Here is a 26,865-nt window from a genome sequence, read left to right on the forward strand (position 1 = left end):
AAAAGCTTTAATACAGGCTCTTTCGATATGAAATTCAAAGCGCTAGTACCCTTTTAATAGTCGAATGTGAGTGGTGGGCAATTAGCCCCCACGCCCTTCACTCCTCCGTACCCGTCCAATACATATTAGGAGTTAGTAACTTTTTTCAGCGTCGTTGATTTCCAGATGGAAAATATGTCTTTAGGCTGATAGTCCGCCATCCCACAAGGCAAGGGTTTTAAGTTATGCCCTGGGAGTATATAAGGTTTTTAAAGAAGGCTTTGTCGTAGAAACTTCAATAAAAGCCCATTCGACTGGAAATTCAAAGGGATAGTGTCCTTTTTAATAGTTGAACGTGATTGGAGGGCAACTAGCCCCCCCTTCCAACACCCATCATTCCCCCAAACACATCTGTTCGTGGTATTTAGCCACCAGTGTTATACCGGTAGGCCACAACGCCACTGGCGTGGAAATATCCGGGGGTCACCACTTATTGGGGGGGGAAGCCCTGGCCCCAAAATATAATGTGATGCCGTGTCTACCACACCGGCTCTGCCAATATCGGGTTTGGTTCTACCCTATTTACAGTATACCCTGTCCCAGGGTATGATAACGCGGTCGAGTGGTCAAATGGCAACTTTCTAAAGCCAAATGTACCCACCTTGGGTTACGGCTAGAAAATCTCTAACTCTCTCCTTGGAGGTAACAAACCCCCCTGTCAATATAATAATGACGGTACCTCGTAGCTCTATTCCTACCCTGCCTGGGTTATGGAAACTAGTACACAGTTTGTAGAAAATACCTTACTTGTATTCTTCCAAAGGGTCACAATAATCACAAAAAAATATGTTTCCCCGAATGGGGTCTAAACGCAGACTAATTCAAAAATAATAATCTTTACAGCACTGTTCATAGGGGTAAACCTTCGCTTGGCCCAGCCAATAATCTCAATCCCCATTCAAAATTAATTCTAACTTCCCAGCCCTATTATTCAATGACTCCAACCAGGAAAGACAAAAATAGAACTTACTTCATAGCTTACTTAATGCAACACAACTATAGCTTAGCAACGAGACTTTTAAATTGTCATTGAGAATTATACTATAGGCAAATTTAAGCAAATGTAATTAGAACGATAACAGGTCATTTATCTGAAAGGAAAAGAAACAGGAGTGGAACCCCAACACCTCCCCCCGTAAGATAAATGACCCCCCACGCGCTACCTTGGCCCCCCCTTACAAACATAAACACATAACTTCAACTTTACAAAATCCATTTGCCTTCTCTCTTCCACCATTGTCCGTGCCAAAACTTTCACCGCTTGTCTCTAGATCAGTCGTCATCAACACGTTTCTACTGTAGGGCCACAAAGGTCTAAATCGAACAGCCTCCTCAATAGGTTTTAAAAGTTGAAGTTCCGAAGATTTGTAAACAATGATTGTACGCAGCACAATCAAAAACAACAAATTTTTCTTGCTCTCATGAATTTACATTTGAGAGGAGCAGAGAATCAGTTTCTGGCACATATGATGATGCCAGCCATCATGAAAAATTGGCTGCATCAGCCTCTTAATTTCCATCTGTGGAAACAACCCCACATCTCAATAAAAAAGTAAATTGCCCATTGCCCCTGGGGAGAGTATCCCCCAAGGACTCCAGATCAGAGAGGCAAAATCTCGTTAAATGGATCACAACTTGTCCGCCAGTTGTGCATTAAGGAGAAGGGCTATCTTTCTCGAGTTACTGCAGGGGATCTTCCCCAAGGGAGTCAACCCCTCATAAAGGATCGACATATCTTTTGAGTTGATAATACCAATCTCAGATTCCTTTCCATGTTTTTCCAATCCGATTCGACATTCAATATCTCCCAACTTTCCCCCAACCCGTTGTAGGTCATTCATCTCTAATTTGTAACCATCTTGTTTTATTCCTTATGGGTCTTTGACCTCTTCCCCCCCCTATTATTTATGTTATCAAGGCACAGCCCATCCAACATTTTTTTGTTTTCTATTTACATATTTTTTTATCACAATCGGGACATGCCGTCCGCGTTCCCGTTATCTGTCCCCGGTCTTGATTTTATTTCGAAATCGTATTCTTGCAAGCACAGGGCCCATCGTGCCAATCGTCGGTTATCTGGCTTCATTATATATAGCCATCTCAATGGGTTATGATCTGTCACTATTGTAAATTTTCGTCCATATACATAATAGTCGAATTTTTTTTACTGCGTATATTATCGCAAGACATTCTTTTTCTATCGTGCTATAATTCAATTCTGCTTTTGACAATTTTCTGGATATAAATATGATTGGATGTTCCCTATCTTCAAAATCTTAAGAGACAACTACCCCTAATCCGTAATCTGAACTGTCCGTTTGTAGCACAAATGGTAAGGAAAAATCTGGATTTCTCAGTATCCTTTCGCTACAAAGAGCGTATTTAAGTGTATCAAATGCATTTTGTTCAATTTCTGACCATTTAACGGGGTCTACGGCCCCCTTTCTTGTTAACTCCGTCAAAGGTGTAGCAATCGTTGCAAAATTTGGTATGAATTTTTGGTAATATCCTGCCAACCCCAAAAATGACCGGACATTTTTCTTTGTATTTGGGACTGCTGCGCTTTTTTCCTTAATGGGGTTATGATACTGTTTCCTATTTTGTGTCCCAGGTATTCTGTCTCTGACTGTACCAATTTACGTGTTTCTACATTCAGAGTTAATCCTGCTCTCCTCAGCCTGGTCAATACTCGTTCCATATGAGTTATATGTTCATTGAACGAGTTTGAAAATACCATAATGTCATCCAAATAGGCTTTTGTATATGGTAAGGATTTTAAGATACAATCTACTAGTCTTTGGAAACTGGTATAACCCAAAAGGCGTAATAAAAGCTGTTTTTGCTGAATCTTCTGGGTGCATCTTTACTTGCCAATATCCCAGTCTCAACCCTAAAGCTTATATAAGTTTTGTGGAGCCTACTGACATGAGAACTTCGTCCATTTTTGGTATTAGATGCGCGTCTTCGGTAACACCATTCAGTTCTCTACAGTCTACATACAAGCGAATGGAGCCATCCTTCTTCGGGACTAATACGACTGGCGCTGCATATTCTGAATTGGATGGTTCTATAACCCCTAAATCGAGCATTCGTTCTATTCCTTTTTTCATTTCTATCCTTTTGGCCTCTGGTATTCTGTATGGGTATTGTTTTATTGGTTTGTTGTTTTTTACTGGTATTTTATGTACCACATTTTTTGTTTTTCCGATTCGGTCTTGTTTTGTTTTTCAGGAAGTTTTAGTTTCGAAATCATACGTCTGCAAATTCCGTGAATAATTTTTTTAATTGGTCTTTCTGAGCTCGGCTCAGATGTGTATCTGACGAAACTCTTTCAATGGCATTTATATGTGTTTCCGCCGGGTCTATTGTACCCAAAGGGGCACTTTCCTCGTCATTTTCTGAGGTCGAAATCATGAGGCAGCGCTTCTGAAGATCTTTGTGGTTTCCCCTTTCATTCTCCCTGTTAAATTTCCTCAGCAAATTCACATGATAAACTTCTTCCTTTTTCCTTGTTCCATCTAATTCTATTACATAATTTACATCATTCATTTTATTTTTCACCTTAAATGGTCCTTTCCATCTTACTTCCAATTTATTATTTCCGTCCGGTAACAATATGAGGACTTCATCCCCTTCCGTGAATTCGCGCATTCGGGCGGATTTATCTTACCATATTTTCGTTTTTTATGCATATTCCCCCTGTGCTTGCTTGGCAATTTCATTTTATTTGTGCAGTTTTTCTCGTAGTGATAGCAAGTGGGTTATCACTGTTTCTTCATTTTTCTCCTCATTCTCCCATGATTCCTTTAAAATGTCTAACACCCCCCTCGGGTTTGTCCCATATGGTAATTTAAATGGCTAGAACCCTGTTGCTTAGTGTGTAGTTTCTATGTACGCAAAAACGACATAAAGAGACATCTTATCCCATTGGTTTACATCGTATCTTACAAAATGTCTCAACAGCCTAATTAGAATTCTGTTTAATCCTGCTGTTCCTCCATTTTATTGAGGATGAAATGGAGTAGTTTATACTTATTTAATGCCGAGAATTTCGTATAATTTTCGGATGTATGTCGATATAAAATTGGTTCCATTATCTGTTAAAATTTCCTTTGTGATTCCGTGACGTGAGACATGTTTCGCTGATTCTTCTGTAATTTTTGGTGATCTTAGTGTTTGCATTGGGATAGCTTTTGGGTATCTCGTAGCCAGATCATTAATAACTAGAATGAATCCGTTTCCCGCGCTAGATTTCAGGAGTGGATCTACAATGTCCATTGAAATTCTCTCAAACGGTTTGCCGAAAATGGGCATTTTTTTCATTGGAATTTTTTCATTTGTATTTTTTTGTATGTGACTAATTGAAAATCTTTGGATCCTTTACAAAAGTTGATAATATCCCTTCTTAATCCTTTCCACCAAAAACGCTGCAAGACTCTTTCTCTTGTTCTTTGGGATCCCATGTGTCCCCCCGTTGGGCTTAAGTGAGCCAACTTTATTACCGCTTTTCTTAGTTCATGTGGTACCAAAAAATGTAATTTTCTAGGGTTTTCCACAGTCTCCATTGTTTTGTAAAGTAGATTTCCATTACTGGAAAACTGTTTAGATTGCGGATTTTTTTGATTCGTTAGTGCTAGTTTTATTTTTCTGCAATCTCTATCATTTGTTTGTAATTTTGCGAATTTTTCGGAGGTTACCCCGAGTATTTCGATTAATTCATCTTTGGTTTCCTCTGGTTCTTTTTCTACGGTCAATAATTTCTCTTGTTTTTTTTTATATTCCTTTTTGTCTGCCCTTTTTTGGCTTTTCGGTTTTCTTAGTTTTGCATTTTTTATGAACATCTTGTCGTTAAATTGAAATGGGTTTTGTATATTTTGATCATCATTTTCATTAGTTGACGGCACTGCCTCCCTTTTCTTTTTTCCTTGGTTTCGTGTCACCGCATTTACTTTTTTAATCATGGAGGTTGCTTTTAGTATAAGAAAGTTTTCGATATTGCCGAAATCTCCCCCTAATAAAACGTCTACTGTAAGAGTAGGTACAACCCCTACTTTTAATTCCTTTTTAACCGTATTTCCCTCTTTATTGGCAATTTCTATTATGACCTGAGCTGTCGGACATTTATATTCTGCTCCATAGTAGCATAGCGCTGCCACTTTATATTTATAATTTATGTCGGTTTTCTTTACCAAGTCTTCCCGTACATAGGTTTGGTCGCTGCAGGAATCGATAGCTATTTCTACCGATTTACCATTTAGTTCGCCACATACTTTGTGTGATTCTGCATTTCCTCGTTTATTACAGTTGTAACAGGTAACGTCATACTGTTCCTGTTTTTGGCTGTATAATTCTACCGTCTTTATTTGGGCAATTGGTGCTATAGTTGCTGCCGGAGTAACAATGGTAGCATGTTAATTCTGTTTGTCTTTGCCATATCTGACTATCATTATTTTTATTTTTCTGAATAAAGATATTCTTTCTTACCACTACCTCCTAGCCTTCTTTTGTCTGGGAATGTCTCCCTTCTATTTTTACTATACATGTCTGTTAATTTGAACATATCTTCAATTGTTTGTGGGTGTTTCTCTTTTAAGTGCATTCTCATACTTGGATAAGTATATTCTAAAAATTGTTTCATCGCTGTTTTATCCACTATTTTCGTTATCTTAGCTTTTATTTCTTCCGGGTCTTCTAACATTCTATAGTTTTCTAACTTTAACCATTTTAAACACATATCTTTCAATTTGTACCCGTGCTCTTTATAAGTTTCGTTGTCTCGTTTTCTTTCGCTTCTAAACCTTCTTTGAAAGTGCTCGGGGGAGAGTAGAAACTTTTCAAAAATGGCTTGTTTTAGTCTTTCAAAATCTTTTGGGTACTCCATTGGTAATGCTTTATATGCAATCTGTGCTTTATAGTTAAGGAGGGGCTGTATTCTTGTCACCCAATTTTCTCTCGGTAATCCGCTTAATTCCGCCGTTTTTTTTAAAAATTGTATATGTATAAATGTACATCTTCATTTTCTTTCATTTGTTTAAGGTTTACTGCCTGCAATTCCTCTATTGTAGACGATTTCTGAGGCTCTTGGGAATTTCTCCCTGCAATCATTTCCATTATGTATTTTCTTTCCTCTCTGTCTGCCTCCTCCTGTTGTTCTTTGGCTACTCTATCTCTTTCTCTTTGTTCTATATCTTTATCTTCCTTTCGTTCTCTGGCTATCCTATCAGCCTCTTCCTTTCGTTCTCTATCTATTCTAATATTCTCCTCTCTCTGCTCTCTAGCTATCCTCTTTTTCTCTCTTTGTTCTCTCTCTTTCCCTCTTTCTTTTCTATCTTTCTCCTCTTTTCGTTCCCTGGCTATTCTCTCTTTCTCCTCCTTTCGTTCTCTAGCTAATCTGTCCTTCTCCATGAAATTTAATAGTTGTTGTGTCATATCTATTTGAGTGCTTTTTCGCGAGCTTCTGCTGGAAATTGAGCTTCTACTACTCCTGCTACTTGGCCTACTATGATTCTCACTGTCTTTACATCCTCTTAATTCGGTTTCTGATTATGTTCGTTCTAGAATTATATTTTCTTTTACCCTCAACTCCCCTACATTTTGTACTTCATCTGAAGTGTGAGTTGGTTTTGTTTTATTCGTCCTTTCATATAGTGAGTTTTCTTCATGTATTATTGCCACTGTTTCTTTTCTCTATCTGGGAATAATTCTTTCTGAATCTGCCTTAAACTCTTTTCTTCTTCCCTGGATTGTATCGGAGATCGCTCTATTACTGAGTTTGTTTTGAAGATTTCCCCTTCACACGTCTTAGTAATCTCTTCTATTTCACCCCCTGAGTGATATAAGGTTCTATCTGATGGTGTTTTTCTTAGGATATTTCCAGCGGGAGTCACGTATAATTGCGATGCATCTGAATACGATTTTTGTTTTACCGCGGTAGATCTTGTCTGAATTCTTCGTTTGTCCGCCATTATTTCAAGGTTTACTTAACGTCTTCCGTCCAAATGAAAATCCTTTTATCAATGTCTCTTTTTATCCTTTCGTCAAAAATTGTTTCCTTTTAATTTGCCGATTCTAAGTGGGCGGCGCAGACTCCCTTGTCTCACAAATTAATTATTCGCGTGATCTATTGATTCTTAAATTTTATTACTTATTATTATCCTACTAGGCACAGCCCAGATTAAAAAAAAAATATCTTTGCAATTTTTTATATATGTAACCACAATAGGCTACTCTTGTAAGCTAAATTACTTGTCTCTTCGAAAACGCGGAATTCTTTTACTATCAGGTTTACTGATAGGACCTTTTGTTGCTGTCACCAATATTCGTGGTATTTAGCCACCAGTGTTATAGTGGTAAGCTACAACGCCACTGGCGTGGTAATATACGGGTGTCGCCACTTACTGGAGGGGAAAGCCCCGGCCCGAAATTATAATGTGATGCCCGCGACTACCACACCGGTTCTGCAAATATTGGGTTTGGTACTACCCTATTTACAGTATACCCTGTCCCAGGGTATGATAACGCGATCGAGTGGTCAAATGGCCACTTTCTAAAGCCAAGTGTACCCGCCTTGGGTAACGGCTAGAAAATTTCTAACTCTCTCCTTGGACGTAACAAACCTCCCTGATAATATAATAATGACGGTACCTCGTAGCTCTATTCCTACCCTGCATGGGTTACGGAAACTAGTACACAGTTTGTAGAAAATACCTTACTTGTATTCTTCCAAAGGGTCTGAATAATCACACAAAAATATGGTTCCCCGAACGGGGTCTAAACGCAGACTAATTCAAAAATAATAATCATTACAGCACTGTTCATAGGGGTGGACCTTCGCTTGGCCCAGCCAATCATCTCAATCCCCATTCAAAACCAATTCTAACTTCCCATCCCTATTATTCAATGATTCCAACCAGAAAATAAAAATATAGAACTTATTTCATAGCTTACTTAATGCAAAACAACTATGGCTTAGAAACGTGACTTTTAAATTGTCATTGAGAATTATACTAGAGGCAAATCTAAGCAAATGTAATTAGAACGAAAACAGGTCATTTATCTGAAAGAAAAAGAAACAGGGGTGGAACCCCAACAACATCCAATACAAATTTTGACATAGCCATTTTGTTCAGGGTAGTTGATTTCTATATACATATACTGATTCCGAGTCAAACTCAAAACGAGCAGAAATAACAAAAGTTGGGCGCAAAACCCCTATGCCTTCCCAAGGCCAGAACAAAATTTGCACTTTACTGAAAAAATATAAATGTTTTTACTTTTATAAATTTAATAAATAAAATAACATTAATATTTTGATTACTAAATATCAGTATATGTATATTAAACTGACAATGCATATTCATTTGTATTTTTTCAGTAATGTGCAAATTTTGTTCTGGCCTTGGAAAGGCATAGGGGTTCTGCGCCCAACTTATGTTAATTTCTGCTCGTTTTGGGTTTTATTTATTTATCGATGCTGATTTGTGGTAGTTTCACGCCTGGTATATTATTTGATTTTTTTTGCTCATTTTTTGTTTAATGGAGTTCTTTACTTCTCTTTGAAAAACTTATTTTGTGGAAAAAGTTTTTTTTAATTAATTATTAGAAAAAAGCGAATAGAGTACTTGTGAGTGGACTATACTATCCAAAGCTTTCGAAAGATCAAGAGCACAGACATGAAGAGGAGATTTATTATTAGCAGATTGCAACAGGAGGGAAGCTAGAACACGATGGGCGTGCTGACATCCTAGCCTTTTTTTAAAGCCAAATTGGTTTCACCAAAATTAACATTTTCTGAAATGAAAGGGAGAAGCATATAGTCAAAAATTTTGCTAAGATTACACAAAACAGTAATTAGTCGATAGGAACTTACTCTGATAAAGTTTTTCCACGCTTCCAAACCGAGGTGACTGTGCCGTAGAGAAAACTTTCGGGAACCATAGAAATAGGTAAACCCGTCTGAAACAGAAGCTGAAGGTGAGTTATCAAAGTTGGGCGAACTACTTTCAGATGATAAGAAGAAATTCCGTCTTGATCAACCGAGCTAGATTGAATATTCTTAATAGCTTGAACAATATCAACAGTAGAAACCGGTAATACGTTACTCTGAGAAATACGACTAGGCAAACACGACTCGAGATGATTACTAAAAAGCTTTTCAACTTCCCCGTTCACCTTGCTGAAAATATCATTATAATGCGACACCCAAGTATAAAGTGCTATAAGACTTTCAGAAAACTCACTAATAAGCTTATCCGAATTCAGAACATGAGATCACTCATTTCTCGACGCAGGAAAATCAAAACCAGATACCCTAAACTGCCGTAAACGTTTTTTTATATGGACGCTTGGTACTTTGCTTCAGATCAAAGGCAACTCCTTGATTTGGCCAACCGCAAGACAAGATTGGTGAATATATGAATAATCAATGCTTTTCTTGACTATTTTATAAGCAGAAAAAGCATCAAGGACTATATCGGATCGAACTGAATGACTAGTAATATATGTGTTGAAGTCACCAACCACTATGAAATCATAACCACTCAATACAACAGACGCAAGAATAGGGTGAACCAGGGTAATTCGGGACACCCCCCCCCCACTTTATCTTGCTAACCCCTCGTTAGATTTGTTTTGAAAAAATCACAGAGGTAGTGCCAAGACTCTAGTTTATGACTCACTATATCCGAATGACAACATCCAGCACGTGGGGCAGACAGTCAGTCTTGAACTGGAGTCGGTCGGCGAAACTTCGATGAAAAAGTACGTATAGTGTCATTTTTTTGCATTTGCTGGTGAACGGTGTAACTTACGGGTTTTGTTGTTTTACCATTCAAAGGGGTTTTAATTAGGGCATTAGTGTGATTTTTTGCAGATTTTTATCTCTAACGGTTTAGCCGGAGGGTGGGTGTCCGGAATTACCCATTTTCTGACCCCAAACAGGGTAAGTCCGGACAGATGGTGAGGCCATAATTTCGGACACAGAGGGGTATTTCCGGACATGGGAAAATGTGATTCAATCAATTCCTTTTCATCGAATTTTGACCTCTGCCTCCTGGAACTGTGTTCTATCAGAGATTCTCGAGTTTCTAGCAATGTAGCATGAGTTTACTGAACTATTTTCAGGAAAAATAGTTTTTTCAGGGCTGATTATTTGCAATTTTCATTAGTTATGGTTTCTTTCAGTGCAAACAACTTTTCTTCTTATACCTTTTACTTACCCTTGCTTTAACTTTCAGATGACGAGAACACAGTAAATCCGAGAAGATCTGGACAAGGCGCTGGCAGAGGTGAAAATGGGTTCGCTTGATAATCAGACTCGCAGCAGCGAAGAATGGGATTCCAAAGTCGACGATTTCGGACCATTTGACTGCGACATCGTCGAAAGTGGGAGCAGGTAGACCTACACAACTGGATTTAGATGAAGAAGTGACACTCGCAAAGTGCATCAGAACCATGGACAATTGGGGTGTTGGACTATCCCGAACCGATATAGTCGCTCTTGTAGGCGAATATGTGAAGGTGAACAATATGAAAACCACTTTCAAAGATGGTGTTCTTTGTTGGGACTGGCGGAAATACTTCAAACAACAACACAAGCTTAGTCTCGAGAAGCTTGAGACCCAAGAAAATTCAAGATACACAGCTGAAAATACGTTTTTGATCTACGGATTTTTGTAATGTTCTCTCAGAGACGTTGAATGAACTTGAACTCCTCGATAAGCCCCACTTGGTGTACAACCTGGACAAGACGAGCTTCTGTACTGATCCTTCGAGAACCGAAGTTGTGGTACAGAAGAACTTGCCAAGTTTCCGCCAAACTGCTGGAACAGGGAGAGAAAACACAACAGTTCTCGGTTGCATCAACGCTGCAGGGGCAATTTTTCCCCTCTGATCATATCAAAGGCAAATCTGTGTGGTCCACTTAGACATCCGATGATGCTTTGCCTGACACTTCATATGCTGCCACGGAAAGGGGTTGGATGACGGCTGACATGTTCTACAACTGGTTCAAAGGCCAGTTCATTCCTAGCGTTGGGCAAGAACGTCCAGTTCTGCTTCTTGTTGACGGTCATGGCTCTCATTTGTCGCTGCAAGTTGTGCAGCTTGTAATGAACGAAAACATCACGATTCTGAAGCTGCCACCCCATACGACACAAATGCTTCAAGCTTTAGACGTTGGCGTTTTCAAGGCTTTTAAAACCACGTATGACCAAAGGCTAACCAAATGGGCAAGGAAAAATATTGGATAAAAGCTACCTAAAGCAGATTTTGTCAAGATGATAGTTGAAATTTGGAAACAAGCTGATCCAGTTTTAATCCAGAAAGGCTTTGTATCAACTGAAGTCTATGATCCTAATATACCAGACAGTGTCAACCGTGTGAAAATCAACAGGGAGTAGTTTGGCCTGCAGAAATTCAGGGTTTATGATGCCTTTCTTGAAGGAAAGAAAAGAGAACAAGCAGAGAAGTCAACAGCCGATAGGATTAGTGTTAGAGTCCAGAGAGAAAGTGACAATCTTACCGTCAACATCAACATTTCTTCATCTGAGAAGAAACCACCAACTCCAATGAAGAAGACCTTTGAAGAGCTCCTGTTAGAGAGTTGAAGAAGAGAACCGAGAAGTGAACCAGGGCAGTGGAAAAAGATCACTGAGAAAGCTGCGGAAGTGATCACTTTTAAGGTGTATTTAGAGCAACTTTAGAAGCACCAGGAGGAAAAGGAAAAGGTAGACAGAAGAAAACCAAAGCGAAAGAAACCGGTGATACCCAGACCTCTGATGCCAAAAACAAAAAGATGATGCTCTCACGAGAAGCGACCTCCCCAGTTCCCTTTTCTGACACCGAAAGCGAGTCCGAGATACCGTACGCTGACACCGATGATGACATTTCTCTTGAAGAGACGTGTGTTCTTGATGACCTCGATCAGCCTGGCCCTAGCAAGAAAAAGATCGAAACGAACTTGACCATTATTATGCTGTGTATTACAACGACTCACCTTATTTTGCAGAATTGTTGACTTTGTTGATGAAGGGGTCGTTAGGATGAAGTTCCTAAACCTCGACTCAGCAGCGACGTACGAGTTTAGCTGGCCCAAGAACGATGACATCACAGACGTCGCAGAAGAATTTATCTTGGGAGGGCCGCTCACTCTGAAGGGCACTGGACCCTTCACTATAAGCGAGCATCGCGAAATGGTGAAACGCCACAAGGAAAGGAAGAAAAGCTATGGAAAAAAGCAGTGATCACCTAGTTCCTCTGTGTTTTGCTTTTAAACTTGTTTTTATCAGTATTTCAAGTCCTCGTGTTTAGTATTTTTCACGTATTTTTAATATAAGAAATTAAAGGAAGTTAGCTGATGGATTCTGTAGTTAAAAGAGATGAATGTCCGGGCCTCCAGGTACCCCAGTCCATCAGAAGACTATTTAAATGCTGGCTCGTGGTGGTATGATCACTTTATTATCAAATTATCGTGATAATCCATGGTTTGACACATTGGAAAAACGAGATTTGATTTTCTGAAAAACAAAATCACGACTGCAAAGCTGAACAACTCCGCTAGTTCGGAAGGTACGGGCATGAAATTTGGAAGAAACATAGATTCTGGGGTGCTTTTACCACCGACCAAAGCTAAGATTTTTTACTCCTTCAGGTACAAAGATATTGACCTCGTCCGGAATTACCCATTTTTTGGTTGCTAATTCCGGACACCGTGGGAAAATTTCAAATGAGGTCACCAACCCCCTTTGTAGTTCGAATTTCAGAAGTTTCTAGGTCTTGTATGAAAGCTAACAGTCTGAACTTTCGAACGAATCCGATTTTACAGCGAGATTTTAAGTCTGCTGGCAGGAGGAATTTTTTTAATCCAAAAAAAAGGTCAAAGTGTCCGGAATTACCCTGGTCCACCCTAGCCTTAAGATTTGCCGAGGCTTTCATATACGCGTTTAAAGCGGAAATAGTTTTTTCGTTACACGGTAGACACAAATTTATCAGCACAGTATTACCAAACCGAACCACAAGGATAGAATTATTACTATGAAAACACACTGGAGAGAAGAAACTCAGGTTATTCTTAACAATGCACGCGAGGCCTCCAGAAGGTCTATCAAAAGTGACCTCAGCATTAGTTGTAAAAACGGAATGATTACGACTTCTTTTTAAAAAGATATTACTGGTAAAAGTCAGGAGGTGTTCTTGAAGGCATATTATGTCAAACCGGTCACACAATTCATAAATCATATGCTGCTTTAAACGAGTACCATTTATATTAAACGAAACTATCGAAACGGGCGTCTTCTTGGCAATGGCATCTCTCAGCACTTTGCATCTAATACTAAAGGAGGCATCACAATTAGCACATTTTGCATCAAGCTGGCAGGGCGAATCCTTGTTGGAAATACGAGGGCCCGCGCAGCATGCACACTTCGCAACCAAACTTGCACAATCAGCAACTCCATGGTCTGGCGAGTGGCATTTGAGACAGCACCGAGGTGCCGACAGATATTCTTTCACAGATAGCCTTGGCTTTTGACATGGAGTCACAAAACTCAAGCTTAACCGTGCCAGTGTCACCGAGACGCATAGCTTCCACCACACCTGGATATCCGTCAAAGAATGAGAGGTCTAAGTCCTTCGATATTCCTCTGACTATCCCGAAAAACCGCTTAGTGATCACCTTGGATGAAGATTCCTGCTAAAATCACTGAAATTGAGTCTTTGAATTCTACAGCAGCAGATTAATCAACCATTTGTCACCTCGCGAACTCAGCTTGGTAATTGTATCATGACAGCTTACTTTATCGAGCACTTTTTTGCGTTTTTTCGGATCATTTAATGTTTGTGGCACTTTAGAGACAACAACAGTGGTGTGAGAGTCAGTTGCCGGCGTCACATGGGCAGGCAATGGTGGAAAGTGGCTATCATACGAATCGAACTTAGTTGAAACAGTCTTTAGCAAGTGTTCCATTCTATTGAACTTTGCATTCAAACTTGAATAAAGCAAAGCAGGGATGACAGGAACGTCATTTGGAAATTGAATTACAAACGTTGGTAGGTCTATGTCTTCATCGTCACATTTCACGAATATGCTTAACATATCCTTCAGATGGCTTTCCAAAGCCTTCGGCCCCTGTCTTCACGAAAGCTCAGTCCCAGGTACAGCCGCATCATAGAGGAGTTTTTTAGCTTCGATTACACTCGGTAAGTCCAGAAAAACTCTTACCCAAACTTCAGTATTTCGTTTTTATTCCCTCCATTAGCACGGTTAAATTAAAAAATTTTTAAACCGGCGAAAATACAAGTCCATTATCTATTATTCACTGTACAGTGCGTGAATACGCATATCATAAGAACCAGATACCAATAAGAACAAATACCAGTAAGCAAAGGAAGCGTAGTTTCTTGCTACCTGATCCCCGCAGTTTAAAGGAGTATCACTCCCGGCAGGTACAACGGCCCTTGCGACAAGAAACCCCCCTCTTCTGCTCGCTTATTAGTAAAATTGAATTATATTTAGATTATTAAATCAAGTTAAAAAGACAGTACGATAATACAGCACCTTATATGAGTGAGTAAAAATATCCAATGGTGAATTGTCCATAAATATCAATTTATTATTTCATTTACTGCGAAACTGACGGTCATTACAATCCACTGTAATTTATTCTAAATTTAATCCGGCTGAAAACTCATATAGGTGTTCATAGGTCAAATGTCAAATGAGAACTGATGAATGCCAAAAGCCTATGAATGTTGGAAAAATACGAACAAAAAAAAACTAGAAAAAAAGAAAATACATAAATGCTAAACTAAAAAACAAAAAGAATGACAAAAGGATACTCACATTTAAACAAAATCAAATCTCACAATTATACATAAGGCAAATGCCAGGATGTTTGTCATATTCTTTGTGCATATATGTGATATATGTATGTATGATTTAATCTTTTAATATGGAATTCTAGCAAAATAAAAGAGTATTTTCATTTTAAAATCTTACGTGTGCCCTGGGTTAGATTAATTAGAAGAAAATTACAGATCCAGAAACTTGTGTATGACATGTTTATTGACTTTTTGACTAAGCTAAGCAATCTTATTCACTTCTTAAAGTTTATTTGTTCTTACATTTTAAATTCAAGGTATTAGGCTTAATCTGAATCAATTTTCTTTAGTATTAAAAATATATAAAGTTTTAGCCTGTTTTTTATTAAAACTATTATAAACTGAATTTCATCAATACTCAGATTCGTCTCTATTTATACTAAGTGTTTTATCCGTAATTTTCTTTTAATTAATTTTAGAAATACTTTGTAATAGCCCAACAGAATAATTGATTAATTCTAATTCACCAAATATAACATTATGGCATGGAAGATCAAACAGACGTTCCATAACTGCCGAATCAGAAGTTTCTGATTTATAACTGCCGAATTAGAAGTTTCTGATTTTTTTTTATTGTACTTCAAAGAATAATTATATTCAATTTCGTGCTGTTTATTTTCTAAATTTTGTTGGGTTTTCCCAACATAGTATTTTCCACCAGAACAAAGTATTCTATTTACACAACTTTGCATGTTTTTTGAAATTACATCTTTGTCTGAATTTACTACAGATCTTATAGTTATTTTGGGTTTGAAGGTAACTCTAATATTTTGTTTTTTAATTGTTTTGTTTGTTTTGAGATAAAACTAGCACACAAAGGTAAAGATATATAATTGATTTTCTTATCAATTTTTCAAAATCCTTGCTGCTGTTCCAGTAATTATACTAGTTCAACAAGAGCAAAAAGAAAATGGTTTCTAAATGCATAGAAAAAAGGGTTTTAAATGGACAAAAAAAAATTATAAAAAGAAAAAGTAAATATTTTGGTTAAACCACCGCTAGCCCAACCAACATTCACAAATCAGGGAGATATACTTTCCAGCTTATTGTTTTCTTCTGTGTTGCTCAGTTGAAGTAATAGTACAATGCTCATCCAAATTTGGAACTAATTTAGAATACTAGTACCACAGCTAAAAGCTCTTATCTCTGATGCAGTTTTACATTATTTGATATAAGTGGGTTATAATTTTCAAAATTACTGTTTGAATCCTTGCTTTTTGCTTTTTTCAGTGAAAATACAAAAAATAACTATTTTTCAGTGGAAATACCAAAACAAGGTTTTTCAAAATTGAGATGTGGGTGTGAAAAAATCTAAGAGGCAGATACTTTCCTCCTCCAAATTGACACCACAAAAGGTTATACAGGGGGGATCATTTAAGCCACCATTCTCCAGTTTTCCTTAGGGAGAGGCTTTCCTGACCATTTTCAAGGGAGGAATGCTTTCTCCCTTTTATGTAAAGGCATGTTGTTATCTTCATTTATATTAATTTTCAGAAATATGTATTCTCTGGGACTTCGAACTCTCAAGATACCACTCAGACTGTATGAAGAAAATCGCTTCAGATTGTGTGAGAAGCTAAAGAATATCCTTGGAGAAAAAGCTGTTGGAGCTGTTGTCTTACTCAAAGGTGGAGATGAAGTACCCATAGATGCTACTGATATAACACACGTTTTTCGACAGGTAAATATGCATGCAACTGTAGTGAAACTTTCAACTTTATACCCTATTCTAGGATATAGGGTATAACCCTTTATACCGTATACCGTAGCAAAAGTAATGGTAGGAGTAGTTGTAGCATTAGTAGTAAGCAGTAATGGTATTCACATTGGGCCTTTTTGTTCTAGTAAACATCCCCTTCTCATGCTCTGATAGTTTCAACATAATACTTTAAGCCATTTTTTAGATATATCTGATACGTCCTCTTGATAACCTGCATACATATAATATGTTTTGATGTAGCCCAACAACTCTCTCAACAGTCCCTGAAAGTTTCATATAATTAGCCGTTGCTGTGATATTACCAATATGCCCTATATGTGAGACATAGTCTCTTCACCTTTCGACTATGTTGAACAAAATGGCTATCTTAAAATTTTGATTGACTGCGTTTGGGTAATTAATAGGCGTGGGAGGGGTGGGCTGATTGCCCTCCAATCACTTTTGACTCTCAAAACGGACACTAGATCTTTCAAATTGAATGAGCTCTTTCCGAAGCTTCTACGATATCCGCTTCTATGCGAAGTGCCTTGGGGGGGGGGAGGAGGAAGAAGAAATATATTGCGTCCACATCGTTCTTTATTTAGGCAGTGCTGTTGCACTGCCTGTGACTAGAGGAACTAGGCTGTTGTGTAGTAGCGCCTAGATTCTATCTAGTTTTCAGTAGGACTATAAACAGGCTAGATTGTCTGCTAAATAACTGTAGAAGGGTATAAAGAAATAAAAAGAAAAATCAGTGACATTCGAAAGCCCTCGTAAATATTTTTATCCGTGATATCTGATAGTGTTTAATATATGTCAAGCGGCCATAATTTTACTGGAATTAATATGTACGATTAGAATCCATCAAATCCATTAGAAGGATTTAATGGACTCTAGAACTTCTTGGGAAGTTGTAAAGATAGAGGCTATGAATGAATTTGGAAGGAGGAGGAGTATGCCAACCTGTATTGACCTCATGTGTTTTGGTGCTACAGTGAATTGTTGCTAGTAGTAGTATAGTAGTAGTAGTAATAGTTTCTTTTGATTGGACCGTTGCTGTAGGAGAGTTTTGTGTTCTATCTAGTCATGATTAGGACTAGGAAAATATTATTATTTACATCAAACAAATGTAGAAGTGTTAAAAGAAATATGGTGAAAAACCAGAGACACTCAAGAGCCCCTGTCCAAATTTACGTATATCCTTAGCGTCTGACAGGAACAAACTTGTGTCAAGTTGCCATAATTTTAGTAAAAAGTAATGGGTGTAAGGTACTAGAAGAAAAATAAAACAATATTAGTGTACCAAGAATATTTAAAATAAAATCATTTTTATCCCCTGGACTCATCTTTGGTCTGTTCACACCTCAAAACCACTATTTTATTGAATTTTTCTTTTGTTTGCCACAGAAATATGAGGTTTTTATGGCATAACCACATTTACGTCAGTGTTGCCACGTTCAACTGCGAAAATGAAAAAACACAGGTAATTAATTAAATTTTAACTGCTTTTCATATGCACCAATTCTTTCTCGTTTCTGAAAACAACTGCATCTTTTTAAGCTGTTTGGTGTCATATGGTGTTTGCTATTTTTTTTCAGATTTTTCACCCATTCTTTTTCTTTCAAGTTTGTGCCCACTACTACCAAGAACTGCGTATGAAGGTCTTTTTCATTAAGATCTAAATCCTCAATTGTTCCATTTTATACATGGTTGTGTAAGTTTTCTTATAAACTATTTTCAACAATCAGAATCCAATTTCGATGTCCTGATTGGATGTCCGATGTCCAATTTCGAGTAATTGAGCGAAAGAAATTTAATATGACTCATTGTTATTATTTTATTTAAGGAGTCATTTTTCAACTGGGCTTTTGGAGTGAGAGAGCCTGGGTTCTATGGAGCTATTCATCTAGGATCAGGGAAAAGCACGCTATTTATGCCGTTGTTGCCTGAAGACTATGCAGTTTGGATGGGCCACATAGAAACATCTGAAGAATGCAGACAAAAGTATCAAGTCAATGAAGTCCGGTATGTCAAAGATGTAAGTCAAATCTTGCTAACTCTGCTGTACCTGGGTGCAGCTTCTAAGGGGATACTAACTGAGTTTTTTCTTCTTTTTTTTAGCTTAAAAATATAACTATAACTTTTTTAGCGTATAACTTTTCAGATTATATTATAACTGATACAATATAGCTTAATCTAACTGTTATACTGTATACTGTGCTAGTGATGGTGAGGGGAAGGGGCAACATTGCCCCTTCCTGTTTGAAATTAAAAGTTGCAGCAGCACGATCTGAGAATAGTGACGTTCTTTGCTGTTCTAGGGGAGTATCAAACTGAGGTTCTTTATTTGTTGTGTTTAGTTAGATCGTTGGTCTTTTCTGTTTCACTATCGTTATGAAATTATATCTATGCATGTATATACGTATACTTTGAGAGAGATAAAATAAAAATTTTCAGAAGATTGTCACAAGCTCTAAAAGAGCCGAATTTGCTTCTTGTGTCTGGTAAGAGGGAACGAAAAATAAAACTGAAACCGCTAAAAAAAAATATATATAATTCTTGAAACTAATTAAAAAGAAGTCTAGTATTTAAAAATGGACACATAAAAGATTAAAAAAGACTTGATAAAATGTCACACAACAAGATAATATATCTAAAAATTACTACTTTAAACACTTCACAATTAATGACAAAAAAAGAAAGAATGAAAAAGGGTGAAGATAGATAATGCTTTTATTGATAAAGTAATATCACAAGCTGTAAGAACAATTAATAATAGCAGAATTCAAGTCAAATCAAAAAAAAAAATTATGATACAAGTACAAAAAACTAACGATATGAGAAAAAATTGGCTTTGTGTCAAAAACTAAAATAAAGAATTATAGCAAGAAAGGAAGAATATGTCTAAAAAGTGGCAACAATAATTGTGACAACACAATAAAAAAGGGAGGGAGGAATTCTATTTGGTTTAGCCGTCCTGGTGAATGCTTAGCAGGCTAGACTTGAAATTATGTGTCCGTAAAGAAAGGAGTGTCAGTTCTGGTGTCGCTGGTTATATTGCTTGAATGGGGGGTCAGTGGTTTGACTCAGTAAGCTCAGCCAGGATCGACCCAGCTCTAAATGGCTACCTAGAGAAATCTGGGGAAGGTATAACAGGAAGGGTATGTGGAGCCACAGGATGGCTTAACCCCCACTGCACTTCCTGGCCGAAAGGCAATAGAATTGAGATCAGAACTTCTAATCTTGACTATAAAATCTAGTTCCACGTCTTTTTTTTCTTTTGGGTAAAAGATTCATTAAGGTACTCCACGGTAAAGGGGATGAAACTCTTTTGGAAACTCTCGGTTATGGTTGCCCCTGTGGGGGGGGGACCTAGCGAAGAACGGTAACAGGATAGCTTAGTGAGGAAGTTTGGATAGCTGAGGAGGCTAAGTGAGGAGACAGGATCTAGTGGGTTGTGAAAAATAGAGAAAACATCCTCAGCCCGGGCATTAGAAATGGTGGACTTAGCGAAGCGCAGGCTAATATTGTCTCCTCTTTCTTTTAAGATGGTAAGGCGTGTGGCGGCTTTAAGGAGGAAGGAATATGAGATTTAACTCTCTTCTCTACTTATGCAGAAAAAATAGACCTGTTTTACTAGCTAAATCATCATTTTTTTTTTAGATACCAGCATTTTTGTGTTCACCGTTTTATTTACTTTTTTGTTTCTAACCATTGGCTAAATGCCAGGTATTAAAAATACGTCAGATACTAAAGAGTGAAGAATTAGGGGATGGAAACCTATCTTCCTCTTAATTAATAAGGAAAAAGTAATGTGTTTGAAACAAGAAGAGAAAATTTCCATAAACTAAGTAAATGCTCGACTTGATTTATCACCCCCTATTTAATTCGGTAGAAGGTCAAACATTCGCATTTGACCGACAGGTTATTGATGACACTGCTGAGTACAGGTCGAAGTGTTTGGAGGAACAAAAATGGCCTCTGCCATGAGGATTGGTACTGAATTCTTCCTGGTATTAAATAAAAAAAACAAGTTTTTTTTAATTGAAAGTAAGGAGCGACATTAAAACTTAAAACGAACTGAAATTATTCCGTATATGAAAGGGGCTGTCCCCTCCTCAACGAATTGCTCTTTACGCTAAAATCTTTTATTGTTTTAAAAAATGAAGTTGTAAGACAGAGTCAAACTTTAGCGTAAAGAGCGAGGCGTTGAGAAGCGGACAGCCCCTTTAATATGCGCAATAGTTTCTGTATTTCTGTATAGTATTGGTTTTGGTTTATTGGAAAGCCATTTAGCACAAGAAAAGTAAAATTAATATGCAAATTTTATTTTATTTATTCAATGACAGTGAGCCAAAATCAAAGCTGCATTAACTCAAACACGTTGAGAAATTAAATAAAAAAAAAAAAGTTTTTTTAACTGAAAGTAAAGAGCGACATTAAAACTTAAGACGAACATAAATTATTCCGTATATGAAAGGGGCTGTCCGTTTCTCTTCGCCTCGCGCTTTACGCTAAAGTTTCACTCTGTCTCACAACTTTATTTTTTAAAACAATAAAAAACTTTAGCGTAAAGAGCGAGGTAAACATATCAAAAAGTCAATGAACATATCATACACAAGTTTCTTGATCTGTAGTTTTATTTTGTTTTACTCACTATTCACCCCATACGTTTCTTTAATTATACATGGTAAAGCAAACCGTAAATCCACAAAGAAACCCCAGTAAGACACAGCTTAGCTCTTTGAACCGCTTCCTAAAAAAAAAAAGAAAAAAAGAGCATCTTCTCGTCAATCCGGTAAAATGCTGGTAAAAAGTGGCAATTTTATGCCTTACGTTTTGTGATATTAACTTGCATCTTACAATTAATCAATAATTCCAATATTTATAAACCAAGTAATATATTCTGTAATAGATTATAATATAACATATTAAATAAAAAACCATAATAACAAACTTGGATGTTTTAATTAAAAAAAAATATTCAAAGCCTTGAATTTTCCATATATAGAAAGCCGACCCATAATGATCGGTATCTACATTTCTCGTTAAATCATCCTCCTTCTTTGAAAAAGGGGTTATATTTTCTTTAGTCGAGAGAGTTATAAAAGTCTGTTCTCGTACGGTAATCATGTAAATTCTTAATTAAATTACGTTAAAGATATTCTATTGTGCAATGGTTATTATCCAATCAACCTTATTCAAAATTTCATATATAAACGACTAAAATTGATAATGCAGGGAAAAAGGGAGCCCGTCCCCCTTGTTTCAGTTGTTCCGGCAATTGAGAACAAAACTTTCACCATTTTACCATGCATCTCGAAACTCAGCGACAAATTTGGAAAAATTTTACAAAAACATAATCTCTCTGTCTGTTTCAAAACTCAACAAAAAGTTGGAAATTTTTTTTCAATTCGGGAAAGGATAAAACTGACCCTATACTCGGTAGTGGGGTCTACAGAGTCCCGAGTTCATTTGGAAAATTTTACATTGATAGGACCATCAACAACTAGGGGAACGATTGCATGAACACAAAATTTCAATGGATAAGTCTCTGAGTTTTGAAAATAAAACTGACAACTTTGATTTAGCTTTGGCCCAGCACATTTTTGAAAATCCTCAACATTTAGTTCTTTTTGAAGAGGCAACTTCAATATCTACTGTAAATGACCTACCGCAATCTTTAAAGGAGGCAATCGAGATCAAAAATTATATAAACAGAAATTTGGCTATAAATAGAGACACAAGAAATATTTCCTTAAACCTAATTTATAACAATTTAATATTAAAAGACTCAATCAATATTTTCGCCCAGTCTAATTTAACAGAACCTGTAAGCATATCTAATGAAAGCCGAAATTGCAGACAGTCTAAAACAATTGCAAGGCAGAGAATTATTGCTCAATCATTTTGGTGAATTGTCTTCATTGATTCCTGACTGTTTTTTTTTTGCTTTTTTTTTTATTCAGTGTCTGTTCTCCTCTTGTTAAGTACACTTCGAAAGGTTTTTTATTTTACATTATTTTTTTTTAGCACTGAGAACGGCTTGCCGGAGGTCCTTGTCAAAATATTTGCTTGTTTTCGTCTTCATATTTTACCACTGGCTGATAAAATTTTTCGTTTTCTCACCTATTTGATTTTATTTTTTTACATTTATTATTTCCTTTCCTCTCTTGGTTTCTTACATTAAATAATATGATATGTTATAGTGCTAGTAGGCTACTACTAAGAACTCATTGCAGCACAAAGCTGCCTGAGGCCAACAAAGTCACGTACGCTCCTCCTCCATCCCAATGTATTCAAAGCCTCCCTTTTTACACCCTCCCAAGAAGTACCCATTTCGTTTAAATCTTTCCTTACGAAATCACTCCTACCCCTTTGGGCTAACAAAGACTATGTTTTGCAATCTGCCATCCTTCATCCGCAGAACGTCTCCCATTTTAGGCTTAGAAAGCGGGATTGAACCGCATTTTTCGCATAGCCTACTGTTTTAGATTCGGTCAGTCAGTCAGGTACCCTCTTATAGTCCGATATAATATAATAAATAATCCAAAGTTCTTTGGGAAATCAGCTCCTATAAAAATATTTTTGCCTTTAAGAATCGGAATGAACGAATTGAACTCTAAGGGTAGAATTTGAGGAGCTTCGAAACATATTTCAGCAAATATGCTTCTTTTTTTTCTTGTATATTTCCGTTACAAATATATTAAGGGAATATATATAGTATTTCTTTACAAATGTATGATTCTTTATAGTGTTATTTTAATTTAAATGTTATTTAAATTACAAACTTAAATTTACACACTTGTAAGGTAGAAATTGGATAGAGAACCCTCTGCTCGCATTTTTGAAACAAATTAAAGCTTTTAATTATCCAGATACGGAAAAATGTATCTTCTGCCCCAATAAATACATTCGTGACTTAAACAATTTTAAAAGTACATTTTTGTCTTTGATTCTGTATCATTCAAAAGTATATGCAAGTTATGTTGACCCAGCCAAAGGCTCCATTTTTGTTTTCTTTTTAAGGCCCAGTTTTGCGCTTAGGATTCATTTTCATTCATTTGGACCCTTAAAATGATAAGAATTCTCTTTTATAAGTTGTATCATCAAAGACTCATTTTTTTCAAAAAGAAAAAAAGAAACAAAAAAAGAAAAAAGAAGAGAAAGCCATAAAACAGTCAGAATATATCAGTGACGTGGAGCACATCGCCAAAAGTATTGAAATCAGACAAAATATGGGAAACGTAAGAAATTATAGGAAGAGTTGTATGAATCTCGAGACGTGGAGGAGGGGGAGGACTTCAAGGCCATGAAAAATCAAGGGAAAAATGATAGCCTCCAAGAAGTAATAGTATTTATAGTCAAGTTGAGAGATTTTTAACAATCCTGGAAACAGAATCGGTCTATGTCGCTCAAGAGCTGCGATAGGGTGATTAAGGGATCATTGATATTAAGAGGCCGTTCTTTATTATAGCTTTATTTTTATTATAAAACCTTTATTTTTATTATTTTGTTAGCAGAATTAATTCTTATGCCAAGCGTGAAGCAAACATCTCTTTATTGACAAACTGTGTTTTTTGGCTTTTGTTGATATATCTAAGCCAAAGGTGTGTTTTTGCCGCTCTACAAGCATAGTTGTCAATAATTCGTGGTTAATTTCTCTCGTATAAAGGAAATTTGGCGTCGATCATTTATTGGTGAATTTAGCTAGTTGGATTGCTAAACATTCTATTTTGATGAAACAATTTGTCAGACAATAGGCCCATTAGTGAATTCTCTCTGGGGACTAGTAATCGTTGAAAATTATTGAAAATTATGGGTTTGGCTTTTACATTTTATTGAAAAGGCAGTTAAATTGTGTTGTCAAAGAATTCAGTCAAAGCGGGTTGCACCACAGGTGCCTTAAAGCTTCCAAGTTGATCAAATGACATTCCTTTTGAGTGTATTTTTGGCGGTTTCCTTTAATATTTTTTAAAGGACTGCTCTTTCTGAACCTAAAAATAAATTCTGCTCCGTTCAGTCGAAAAAAAAAAGAAATTCATCTTTCTTTAATGATATATAAATTTTTGTTAAACTGAATATCTCTATTTCCACCTCAAAATGAGAGAAGTTAAATAGTTTTTGTAAGATTTCTGGGAAATTGGGTGTCGGCATTAAGTTTTTTGTCGTTTATTCCGATCTCTTATCATAGATATACAAGTTTTTGGTAAGATTGTCCAATCAATTCTAATTAGTTTGGCCAAACAAACTTAAAAAGTTTACAATGGACGAGGTAGTGTGATCCTGTAGGGTATCGAATCCCTTTAGGAACTCTATTTTCAAATTCCACAGCAAATGTCTTTGGCGACAGGTTTCTACAGGTCAACATTTATATTCACTTATAAAAACATATTGTCATGTATTATTAGCCGCTAACGATGCTTGAAAAAACATATTTGATTTCATATACTCAGTTCTTATATTATTCTATATATAGGTTGTTGTTTTTTAATATTTTGTATTATATATTTTTGGTATTTTATATAATATTTTACAATATTATGATATTTTATAATTAGGATATAATCTCTTTTTAAAATCAACTTTTAATTTAATTAAAGTTACGAAATTCATAAGTTAACTTTTAATTAAAGCTATAAAGGTCTTTAAGATTATAAAATTAAAAATTTTGAGATTAGGCTTTTATTTACCTAAAATACTAAAAAATAGAAGCTTTTACTATAATCTTTTATATTTTGTAAATATGCTTTTATAAGTTTGCATATTATCATATATTATTTATATATATTTTTATATTATCTATTTCTTACATTGATTCTTATGTTCAGCTGTTAGCTGAACGCTTTTTGTGTTTCACAGTTCAGTTATCGATTTTCTTATTTGCGTTTCATTTTCAGATTGCTGAAGTTTTGACGCAGCAAAAGACCGATCTACTGTTGACACTAGTAAGTGTTATACTCTTGTTTTTTATGTCTTACTTAATTAAATAAAAAGTTATTCTACATATGAGAGGAGCCAATTGGTAATTGAAAGCATTTTATTTACCAATTGCCTTTCAAAAAATTTGAAATGAAATAAATAAATTAAATAAAAAGCTTTCCTACATATGTGAGGGGCCAATTGGTATTTGAAAGCATTTTATTTGTCAATGGCCTTTCAAATAATTGAAATTAATTAAATTGATTAATTAGATATAAAGCTATCCTACATATGAGAGGGGCAAATTGGTAATTGAAAGCATCTTATTTACCGATTGCCTTTCAAATAATTTAAAATGGAATAAATAAATAAATAAAAAAAAAAAGCTATTCTACATATGAGAGGAACTAATTGGTAATTGAAAGCATTTTATTTACCGATTGCCTTCCAAATAATTTGGAATAAATAAAATAGAAATTTATTCTACATATGAGAGGGGCCACTTAGTAATTGGAAGCATTTTATTTGACGATTGCCTTTCAAAAAATTTGAAATGAAATAAATAAATTAAATAAAAAGCTATTCTACATATGAGAGGGGCCAATTGGTAATTGAAAGCATCTTATTTACCGATTGCCTTTCAAACAATTTAAATTAGAATTAATAAATTAATTAAATAAAAAGTTATTCAACATATAAGAGGGACTAATTGGAAATTGAGAGCAGTTTATTTACCGATTGCCTTCCAAATAATTTGAAATAAATAAAATAGAAATCTATTCTACACATGAGAGGGGCCAATTGGTACTTGGAAGCATTTTATTTACCGATTGCCTTCCAAATAATTTGAAATAAATAAAATAGAAATTTATTCTACATATGAGAGGGGCCAATGGGTAATTGGAAGCATCTTATTTTCCAATTGCCTTTCAAATAATTTAAAATGGAATAAATAAATTAATTCAATAAAAAGCTATTCTACATATGAATGGACTAATTGGTAATTGAAAACATCTTATTTACCGATTGCCTTTCAAACAATTTAAAATGGAATTAATAAATTAATTAAATAAAAAGTTATTCGACATATAAGAAGGACTAATTGGTAATTGGGAGCATTTTATTGACCGATTGCCTTCCAAATAATTTGAAATAAACAAAATAGAAATCTATTCTGCATATGAGAGGGGCCAATTGATAATTGGAAGCATTTTATGTACCGATTGCTTTCCAAATAATTTGAAATAAATAAAATAGTAATTTATTTCAATTACAAATTTGTAGTTGAAAGCATCTTATTTACCGATTGCCTTTCAAATAATTTAAAA

The 26,865-nt window shown here is 36.0% G+C and overlaps 1 protein-coding gene across 3 annotated transcripts in view; it reads left to right on the forward strand.

Moving 5' to 3' along the window:
- Dip-C (dipeptidase C) overlaps positions 1-26,865 on the forward strand; it is a 149,243-nt gene that overhangs the window by 12,863 nt on the left and 109,515 nt on the right. For 2 of the 3 annotated variants that reach the window (XM_089098427.1, XM_089098428.1), the window contains exons 2-4: positions 16,411-16,597; positions 18,462-18,653; positions 25,516-25,563. In XM_089098427.1, coding sequence (XP_088954553.1) covers positions 16,415-16,597; positions 18,462-18,653; positions 25,516-25,563 — 423 coding nt within the window. In that variant the 5' untranslated portion in view covers positions 16,411-16,414. Of the gene's footprint in view, positions 1-14,125; positions 14,236-16,410; positions 16,598-18,461; positions 18,654-25,515; positions 25,564-26,865 lie in introns of those variants that run through there. The other variant, XM_089098429.1, reaches the window with a different exon arrangement.

The sequence above is a fragment of the Artemia sp. Qi Xiang Cuo genome, chromosome 12 (assembly GCF_049724085.1).
Source record: "Artemia sp. Qi Xiang Cuo chromosome 12, ASM4972408v1, whole genome shotgun sequence".
Lineage (NCBI taxonomy): Eukaryota > Metazoa > Arthropoda > Branchiopoda > Anostraca > Artemiidae > Artemia > Artemia sp. Qi Xiang Cuo.